Genomic DNA, 10,774 nt, shown 5'->3' on the forward strand with positions numbered 1-10,774 from the left:
TTAACATTTTTTTTTTTTTTTTTTTGAAAGGTTTGATAAGAAGAAATCTACATACGTTCTTTAGAATAAGTAATATTTAGTTACATTATCGGAATTTTGCCCCCAATAAAAAGATACATTATCGGAATATGCTCTAAGAAACTGATTAGAATATCAGGGGAATCTAGTATATAATGTAGTGATGCAGAGAAACTGCAACTGAATCGAATACTTGAAAATCAAACACAAATTGAATCGTCCTTCTTGAAACGAGAATTTAAATCTCACAAGCCTTAGATAGAAGAATAGAAGAAACAGCTCCAGCAAGATGAGTACAACACGATGATCACAGATTTAAGAAACTAAAAAGAAACTATAACAAACTCAACACAAATCTCATGAATGATCCAGTTTAGCCCTCCACCCTCCACGTGTTCATCTTTCTTAACCCTCTTTTTCCTATATCAAATAGAAACCTTGACCTGTAGAGAAGGGAACTACCTGATTTGCAAGGAACAAGTATTGTATACTCCATTAGCAGTTGGCTTCTCAGCTTTGTATAACCAACCCCATACTCATAAGACTGATCAGTCTTTAAGGTATGAAACTGTGGTGCATAGTTAGGGACGAGCACAAGATTTTCCAAATATAATTCCAGCAGTTGGCAAGAGTTTAAATTGCCTCTTGTGCTTGATTTGGTACCCCGCATTATCAAGTAGAAACTGTTGTATTAGCAATGCATCACAATCTTTAGGACTTCCCAACTTGACCGCAGAAAATGGAGGGTGGTTCACATATCACAACCTGCTCCACTATGAAGAAACTCTTTAGTTCTTTTTGTGTCAATTGACACATTCTGATCACATATATTTGCATGCTAATATCTGAGCTGTATCTCCACTGTAGAGTAGATCTTCTATTTTCTTTTAGACCCAACCCATTGTAACCTTGCTTTGGGCAGTCCCACTGATTTGCTTTAGCTGATAATCCACCTGGTTCCCATACACGCCTAACCTGAGATTTTGTCAACAATTGCTGACATTTCACTCTGATAATGAGACACGTGTTGAATTTGATTTCTCATATGGATTCGATTTTGTGGCACATATTGCTTCTTGTTGCTGCAACATTATCTTGACACCATCATAAGATTCTTGCTGAGCTGATTAATTCCCATTCGATAAGTCCTTATCTATATGCGGAGCTCTTTTATGAAACAGTTCTGTGACTTTCTCACCTTCAGTACTTATTTGACCGGATTGATGTTTAGCTTTGTGAACACATCTCATGGAAGGTTGGACTTGATCTTCCCTCATCTAGTTAAGCTTTAGGGTCTTCACATCTCTGACAGAGCCTTGCCTAATACCCATAAGAAAAACCTTTTTATGCCCTACACGGAACTGCATTTCTAGCTTCTTAAAATTACAAGTTATTGGCCCCAATGTCTCCAACCACTGACCGCTTAATACCATATCACACCCACCCAAGTGAATTACCATAAGATTAGCCTGAAATTGTGTCCTCTAAATTCCCATTGAAGCTTATCTATTTTAGCATCAACCCCCAACATTATCCCATCAGCTACTGAAACTCGAGCCAAACTTGCAGGTTTGAAAACACATGTCAACTTCTCAGCTACCTTGGGATCCATGAGGTTGTGTGTAGAACCCGAGTCAATGAGAATATACAATACTTGCTTCCCATAAGAACCCTTCACTCTCATCATTCGATTATCAAAGACTCCTGAAATTGCATTAACAGAAATATGAGCTATAACATCGGTATCCTCCAATGCAACCTTGTCCTCATGTACTCCATCTTTAGGTTTCTCCATAGTAGGAAGAAAAACTGTTTTATGATCATGCTCTGGTTTGGATGATAAAATCCCTTAAGATTGAATGCTACTTCTACTCCGTTAAGCACCAGACTAATTGCTAAAATCCTTGGCTTCACTTGAAACATGTAAAGGCTGAGCTTCCTTCGGAAAATCATCACTCTCTTTTTTGGTAACCACTCTTGTCGTATGAGCAGTCTCATATAACCTTCCTATCATTAAACACTGCCTAATAATTTTCTGAGGTTGAATCATCCTAACATTCGTTTTGAGTATCACTTCTCAGCCTTTCCCAAGTAAACACTAACCAAGTACGATTCAGATAGATCCACAGGAGAGACTTAATCAACTCAAATGTTTCATGATACTCCCTCAATTCCTTCTTTTTCAGCTCTGCAATCGAATCCTCCACCAGCTTAAAATATTTTCCTTGCAACAGCATTTCGTAAATCCCCCAATTGTACCTAACATGCTCCCTATTTAATTGAATTTAAATCAAATTTAGATTACAGAATAATAGAGATATTTTAAGAAATATATATATTTAAAAATTAATTGAAACTTGATAAATGAGATAAAAGCCTCATTTTAAAGATTATATTATATTTTGAACAAAATCTAATATTTTGGGGGGAAAAATATAACAATCTGTTATGCATAATTTATAACAAGAAAAATATAAATTATAATCTATACTATTGAAAATATTTATTTTCTTATTTTATCAATATAATAAAAGTTTGAACTATATATAATATTGAGAACTTATATATATATATTTAGAACTTATTTATATTTTTATTCTTTTTTTGTTTGACGACAAAAAAAACAAACCAACATCACAACAACCAAGGGGCCTGCGTCTTATTTTTTATCCCCAATACTATTGGGCCTTAGCCTTTTTTGGGGTCTTTTCAGTGGTCGGATTCCATCTTCAATTGGAAACCTTTTTCATCTCACCTATCTCGACCTTTCTGATAATCATTTCAGTGTTCGGATTCTATCTTCTATTGGAAACCTTTCTCAACTCACCTTTCTCTTCTTTTGGGAAAACAATCTCGTTGGTGAAATCCCATCTTCTTTTGGCAATCTCAACAAGCTGACCTACTTTGAAGCAAGTCAAAATGCTTTCACTGGAACTATCCCTTTTCATCTTTTTACCATTCCTTCTTTGGTAAGTATTCGTTTGAGTGATAACCAACTCAACGACACTCTTGAGTTTGGGAATACATCTTCTGCACCATCTAATCTAGAATGTTTATCCCTTGGCAACAACAACTTCAAAGGGCCAATCCCGAGATCCATTTCCAAATTTGTCAATCTTGAGTCTCTTGACATTTCTCATTTGGACACCCAAGGCCGCCCAGTTGACTTAAGTATCTTCTCGCCTCTCAAGTCACTCATATTTCTATACCTTTCCTATTTAAACACCACCACTACAATTGACTTGAATGATATCTTATCATATTCCAAGAGGCTCTCTCATTTAGATCTCTCAGGCAACCATGTTTCAACAACAAAAAAGAGTTCAGTTTCACAATTGATTAGATATTTGTACTTATCAGGTTGCGGTATCACCGAGTTTCCAGAGCTCCTTAGAGCCCAACATGAAATTGTGTTTCTAGACATCTCCAACAACAAAGTCGAAGGTCAAGTTCCTGCCTGGTTATGGACTCTACCAATTTTGTACTACCTGAATCTTTCCAACAACACTTTCATCGGTTTCCAAAGATCAAACAAGAAACAAGGACTATCCTCTGTCCGGAAACCATTTGTGAGTTACTTGCTTGGCTCCAACAACAACTTCACGGGAAAGATTCCTTCTTTCATATGCGAGTTTCGTTCTCTAGAGACTCTCGATTTATCTGGAAAAAAGTTTAATGGGTCAATCCCTCGTTGTTTGGGAAATCTCAAGAGTAATCTTTCAGTTTTAAACCTTCGTAAGAATAATCTGAGTGGAGGTCTTCCGAAGTATATATTTGAAAGTCTAAGGTCGTTCGACGTTGGTCATAACCAACTTGTGGGAAAGCTTCCAAGATCTTTGAACCAGTTCTCAACTCTTGAAGTTTTCAACGTGGAAAGCAACCGAATCAACGATACGTTTCCGTTCTGGCTGGGTTCTCTACAAAAGCTACAAGTTCTTTTCCTTCGCTCCAATGCATTCCATAAATCAATACATCAAGCCTCCTTCCCTCAGTTGCGGATTATCGACATATCACATAATCACTTCAATGGAACTTTGCCATCGGTATACTTTGTGAAGTGGAGTGCTATGTCATCACTTGGAACAGACGAAGATCAGTCTTCCGAAAAGTACATGCGAGATAAATTTGGCTATTACAATGATTCAATGGTTTTGATGAATAAAGGTGAAGAGTTGGAGCTAGTACGTATCCTTAAAATCTTAACAGCAATTGACTTTTCGGGAAACAAATTTGAAGGAGAGATTCCAAAGTCCATCGGTCTATTGGCAAACAATGCATTCACTGGCCGCATCCCTTCATCTATGGGGAACCTGACAGTTCTCGAGTCGCTGGACGTTTCCCAAGACAAGCTTATAGGAGAAATTCCACAAGAGCTAGGGGGGCTCTCGTTCCTTGCGTACATGAAATGAACTTCTCTCATAACAAGCTTACAAGCCTAGTTCCAGGGGGCACTCAGTTTTGGACGCAGCGTTGCTCTTCTTTCGAGGGCAATATGGGACTTTTTGGCTCTTCCCTTAACGAAATTTGCAGAGATGCTCACACACCAGCCACACAAATATATGAAACGTCGGAATCAGAGGAAAAATATGAAGAAGAGGTGATTAGTTGGATAGCAGCTGCAATAGGATTCATACCTGGTATTTCCTTTGGATTTACGATTGGATACATATTGCTTTCCTACAAACAAGAGTGGTTTAGGAACCCTTTTGGCCGAAACAATCGTAGAAGCAGAAGCTCCACAACTCACTAGAGAGGTAATGTTCTGACTTTTAAACGAATTTGTTAGCAAGCATTAAAATAATTAGATGGATAGTTTTTTTAAGAAATAGGTACGTAATTGATATCGAAATTTGTGATATATCTATTTGATCTTTCATTTTCGTATACTACACCAAGACGAGGTTAGAAGTTCTATTCTGATGATTAAACTGATGAATTTTAAAAATGTAAAGATCTCTCTATGGAAGCTTTTTCTGGTTTCTTTCTTACAGATACAATCCTTTGGTGCTTTCAGGGTGTCCAAGATAACAACAAGAATGAGGCGTGAAAGAGATGCAGCTCATACTATCTGCATTTATGTTTTGATAATGTTTAAGAGCTCTCATTGCTTCTCCATTATAGAACAAGGATGCAAACTTGAGGTCTTGACCAAAACTGGCAAAGATCTCTCTTTCTCAAGTGTCTATTAAATAATAACTTTCTTAGCGCATTTTGCTTGTGAATAAGTGAACCAGAAGAGCATATAGAATCTTTGGAGTGATTCCAGTGTCAATGTAAGTTTCATGTGATAGTTAAAATCAAACCTTTTTTACAAGAACAATGGAAGTGAGTTTTTTTTTTGAAAAAACGCAACCATATACGGGTTTTTCTGCAACACCAAGTGAAACTGAAGGATTAAGAACAAAGGAGGAAAGAGTATTTCTTTAGAGTAACTTTCAAACTCGGAGTCAAAACCATTTCCATAATCTTTTTTTTTGTCACATTTTGTTCAAAAGACATAAAGTAGCTAGAGAAGCATTGCAAACTCCAAAAGTTTTTACTTAAATTTGAGATACCATGTGCTTAGAAACTTCCACTGCTCCCTTTATGCCGAAGTATCTCCCTTCTTGATTCAAACTGCAAGAACCCAAATATGCTTCTTGTCCAGTGACTAATCCAAAAGGCTGAGAAGTTTTGCCTTTAAATGTCTTAAAGACTAGAGCCGTGACGATCTCTACCGGTGATCCAAAGAGCTTCTCGTAGTAAAATTTCACTGGTGTGATGTAAGCTTCTGGATCAAGCACAAACTAAGCAACGGAAAAAAAAAAATCTGATCATTCAGTGACAAAGAAACTCTCTTTTATAACAACAAGAAAGAAAAAAAAAATGTTTTATACCTCCTCTGTTCCAAGTAGTGTCATCTTCCCATGTTCGCGTGATACGATTTTGCAGTCTTTCTCGTAATCAAACTTGACGTAAACCACTCCAGAATCACCTTGACCAACATACACTTTCTTGACGTTTACGTAAGCACCACCATCGTCTCTGACCACCTTGCGCTTCCAATTTTGTCGCCATTTTTTCCTTCTTAACCTATAGTTTTCGTAACCATCTTAGAAACTGTAAACGTAAAACCATAGCAAAAGAGTTATGAACATACACTAATTCAAGCACGTTCATGATGATGAAACCAATCTAAGTGGAGGAATATAAACCTTTAGCTTCCACTAGAACATCTCTTTAAACAATATTATCATGTTCTCTTTTTTTTTTCAGCAAAGGTAATTTATTCAGAATAAAAATCATGTTCTCATATATTCATTTTTTCAAAAGACAAGAAGTAGCTAGAGAAGCATTGCAAACTCCAAAAGTTTGTACTTAATCTGACATACAAGTGCTTAGAAACTTCCACTGCTCCCTTTTAGTACATTTTATTATATACAAATGTATTATCTATATGAATGATAATATTACATTTAAATATATACAAATGTATTATCTATATGAGACTTTTCTTTCGTTATAATTTAATTATATATTTCTTGTATTAATTTTGTAATCTAAAATTTTGATTTAAATTCAATTTTGTAATCCTACTTGTGAATGATAATATTACATTTTTTTCGCAAATATATACAAATGTATTATCTATATGAGACTTTTCTTTCGTTATAATTTAATTTTGTAATCAAACCATAAAGTCCAATGTGTTGAAGAAGCAACAGCCCCAACCATTTACGGTGATCAGGGTTTATCCATGACCGGCACACTTTCATTCCTTTCCTGAGTTCATTTAATGATGGACCTTCCCCACCAGATACTTTCAAAAGTCTGAAGAACGCTTTGTGTTCCTCTTCAAGTTCAAACCGTTCTGTCGGCATTGGGTCTATGTTTAACCCCGTGACATGAGAAAATTCATTCAACCCAAACCTGATAGGTTGACCGCCGACGACAAACCAAAGCTCCTTCTTATGTACCCTTAACTGGTTACATAGTAGGAAATGTACAACCTTACCAGACCAGACGAATTGGCTATCAACTAGCTTAGAGATTATTCCAATAGGTAGATCCTTCGTTTTTTCCCACACATCCTGTCCTATTGCTTCCCTAATCGCAGGGAATTCTCCCATCCTGAAATTGGTATTAATTTCTCTTAACTCTAGATTAGAGTTTCCTTCAGCGTATAGTCTTGGGGGGTAATCCCTTGCTTGTTTTTCTTTAGAAATAATCACCATCGACATCTGATAAATAATATAATTCAGCAGTAAAGCATAAAATAAATCAGCCATAACAGAAAACAAACTCATACACAAAGTATAACATAACTCAGCCACAAATACATAACTCAGATCCAAAGCACAAAATAACTCAGTCACCAATACAAAACTCAGCTGTAACTCAGCCGCAAAATAAAACAAATCAGCCATCGAATCGAATATATCTAACAAATCAGCCGTAAACCCTATAAGTAAATCAGCCATCGAATCGAATAGATCTAACAAATCAGCCGTCATTAACGACGGCGAGAATCAGTCGTAAATCATTGATAAAAACCCACATTCAGCCGGAAAACTCGAAACTAAACTCTCGACACATACCGGAACGTTTAAACGAAGACGAACACGACGACGAAGATAGAGAGAGTGATGACGAAGAGAGAGAGTGCGACGACGAAGAGAAAGAGAGAACGAGCAAAGACGGCGAGAGATGACGGCGAGAGATTGACGGCAAGAGAGTGGACAGAGAGCGAGTATCGCCGGCGACAAGAGACGACGAGAGAGAGTTTTTTTTTTAATTTCGCGGTTTGTGAACAGTGAAAACTATTCACTTTCCTTCTTTTTGATATAAACAAGAAAAACAATTGTCGATCTAAAAAACTGCTTAGTGATGTGTTAAATCATATCTGATGTGTATTTTAATTTGCTGATGTGTATTTTTTTTTTTTTTTACTCAAAATCGAAAAACTAAACCCAAGGGGTAAATTGTAATTACACCCAGGACACTAAACATTTGAGTAATTTTTTGGATTTAATAACATATGAGTAATAAACCAACTTTTGGATAACATTTGAGTAAATCTTTCAATAAAAAAATATATTTAATTCAACAAATAAATTTGACAAACAATGAAAGTTTGGAAAATAACAATATTTTATCCGGAGAACAATAATTTATTTGAATTTAAATCAAAATTTTAGATTACAAAATTAATACAAGAAATATATAATTAAATTATAACGAAAGAAAAGTCTCATATAGAAAATACATTTGTATATATTTGCCAAAAAATGTAATATTATCATTCACAAGTAGGACTAGTGTAGCACACAAACTAACAAAGTTTTCTGAATCTCATTGATATTTTTTCTTTTGGTTGGAACAAAACAACTTGTCTTGTGAAGTTTCCTGTAAGTTATTAAAAGTAAGACAAAATGCGTGGAATTTGATTATTCAAATGTAAAGACTCTTTTAAGTCTTTGCATTTTAACGTGAAGAACACTTGGTAGAAAGACTAGTAATAGTGAGTCAGTCAAGCTGTGTTGGATTTATTATCTTTGTGGAAATAGAATGTATTATTATTATTATTATTATGTATATAAAAGAGATATGCGTACGAAACCATGTTATTTACCATCTCACAATTTCTAGTCTTCTTCATTATCTTTTAATCCAAGAAAATTAAATGAAAGGCTTGTGCAACTCAACGAGTATCATTCCTATTACTCTTTGTTTTATTTTCTTGTTCATTTATCATTTTGAAGACGTGTTTGCGGCTCCTCCTACTACTAGGCATTTTCTATGTCGTCCCGAACAAAGGGATGCACTTCTCCAGTTCAAAAACGAGTTTGAGATTGGGGAGCCTAATCCTATTTGTATGGTGTATAGAATTGAACCTCATCGGAAGACGGAGTCATGGGCGAATAACAGTGACTGTTGTAGTTGGACGGGTATCACGTGCAATGCCAAGTCCGGAGAAGTGGTCGAGCTAGACCTTCGCTGCAGCTTTCTCCATGGCCGGTTTCATTCCAATAGCAGTCTTCAAAACCTTTCTAATCTTATCGCTCTCCGCCTTTCTGGAAATAATTTCAGTGGTCGGATTCCATCTTCGATTGGAAACCTTTTTCATCTCACCTCTCTCGACCTTTCTTATAATCAGTTTTCGGGTCAGATTCCATCTTGGATTGGAAACCTTACTCAACTCACCTATCTCGACCTTGAGGGTAATCAATTCTCCGGTCAAATCCCAGATTCCATTGGAAACCTTTCTCATCTCACCTCTCTCGACTTTTGGGGTAACAATCTCGTTGGTGAAATCCCATCTTCTTTTGGCAATCTAAACCAGCTAACCTCCTTAGATGTTGGTATCAATATGCTCAGTGGAAGTTTTCCCATTGTACTATTGAATTTGACAGGGTTGTCAGATTTAGATATCTCCAACAATCAGTTCAGTGGTGCGCTTCCTCCTAATATCACTTCACTATCCAACTTGAGAAATTTTGTAGCAAATGGCAATGCTTTCACAGGAACTATCCCTTCTTCTCTCTTCACCATTCCTTCTTTGACATATATTTATTTGCGTGGTAACCAATTCAACGGCACTCTTGAGTTTGGGAATATATCTTCTTCACCATCTAACCTAGAAGAGTTACACATTGGCCATAACAACTTCAAAGGGCCAATCCCGAGATCCATTTCCAGATTTGTCAACCTTTCGTCTCTTGGCCTTTCTCATTTCGACACCCAAGGCCGCCCAATTGACTTTAGTATCTTCTCGCCTCTCAAGTCACTCGAAGTTCTATACCTATCCTATTTGAACACCACCACTACGATTGACTTGAATGATATCTTATCATATTCCAAAAGCCTCTCTTATTTAGATCTCTCAGGCAACCATGTTTCAACAACAAACAAGAGTTCAGTTTCATATCCCCCTTCACAGGAGATATTTTCTTTGAGCTTATCAAGCTGCGGTATCATCGAGTTTCCAGAGCTCCTAAGAACCCAACATGGAATGACGCAGCTAGACATCTCCAACAACAAAATCGAAGGTCAAGTTCCTGCCTGGTTATGGTTGCTACCAAAGTTGGAATACGTGAATCTTTCCAACAACACTTTCATCGGTTTCCAAAGATCAAAGAAGAAACAAGGACTATCCTCTTTCCGGAAACCATCTATGAGGCACTTGCTTGGCTCCAACAACAAATTTAAGGGCAAGATTCCTTCTTTCATATGCGACTTGCAGTCTCTAAACACTCTCGATTTATCTGAAAACAACTTAAACGGTTCAATCCCTCTTTGTATGGGAAATCTCAAGAGTAATCTTTCAGATCTAAACCTTCGTCAGAATAATCTTAGCGGAGGTCTTCCAGAGCAAATATTTGAAAGTCTAAGGTCGCTTGACATCGGTCATAACCAACTGGTGGGAAAGCTTCCAAGATCTTTGAATCGTTTCTCAACTCTTGAAGTTTTGAACGTGGAAAGCAACAGAATCAACGACACGTTTCCATTCTGGTTGGGTTCTCTACAAAAGCTGCAAGTTCTTGTCCTTCGCTCCAATGCATTTCATGGACCAATACATCAAGCCTCCTTCCCTCAGTTGCGGATCATCGACATATCGCACAATCACTTCGCTGGAACTTTGCCATCAGAGTACTTTGTGAGATGGAGTGCTATGTCATCACTTGGGACAGACGAAGGTCGGTCGAATGACAATTACATGGGAGATAAATTAGGCTATTACCATGATTCAATGGTTTTGATGAATAAAGGTGTAGAG

At 36.8% G+C, this 10,774-nt stretch overlaps 2 protein-coding genes and 1 long non-coding RNA gene across 3 annotated transcripts in view; all 3 read left to right on the top strand.

Moving 5' to 3' along the window:
• LOC104764707 overlaps positions 1 to 2,463 on the top strand; it is a 4,210-nt gene extending 1,747 nt beyond the window's left edge. The window contains exon 5 of the long non-coding RNA XR_763774.2: positions 31 to 2,463. This is a non-coding gene — a long non-coding RNA (uncharacterized LOC104764707). The remainder of the gene's footprint in view (positions 1 to 30) is intronic.
• LOC104767403 (receptor-like protein 12) lies at positions 3,068 to 4,427 on the top strand. The gene is made up of 2 exons (XM_010491433.1): positions 3,068 to 3,128; positions 3,379 to 4,427. The coding sequence occupies exons 1-2, from the start codon at positions 3,068 to 3,070 to the stop codon at positions 4,425 to 4,427; spliced, it is 1,110 nt and encodes a 369-aa protein (XP_010489735.1).
• LOC104764708 (receptor like protein 30-like) overlaps positions 8,618 to 10,774 on the top strand; it is a 7,802-nt gene continuing 5,645 nt past the window's right edge. The window contains exon 1 of the mRNA XM_010488292.2: positions 8,618 to 10,766. Within this exon, the coding sequence (XP_010486594.1) occupies positions 8,681 to 10,766 (2,086 nt within the window). The 5' untranslated portion in view covers positions 8,618 to 8,680. The remainder of the gene's footprint in view (positions 10,767 to 10,774) is intronic.

The sequence above is a fragment of the Camelina sativa genome, chromosome 19 (genome assembly GCF_000633955.1).
Source record: "Camelina sativa cultivar DH55 chromosome 19, Cs, whole genome shotgun sequence".
NCBI classification, from domain to species: domain Eukaryota; kingdom Viridiplantae; phylum Streptophyta; class Magnoliopsida; order Brassicales; family Brassicaceae; genus Camelina; species Camelina sativa.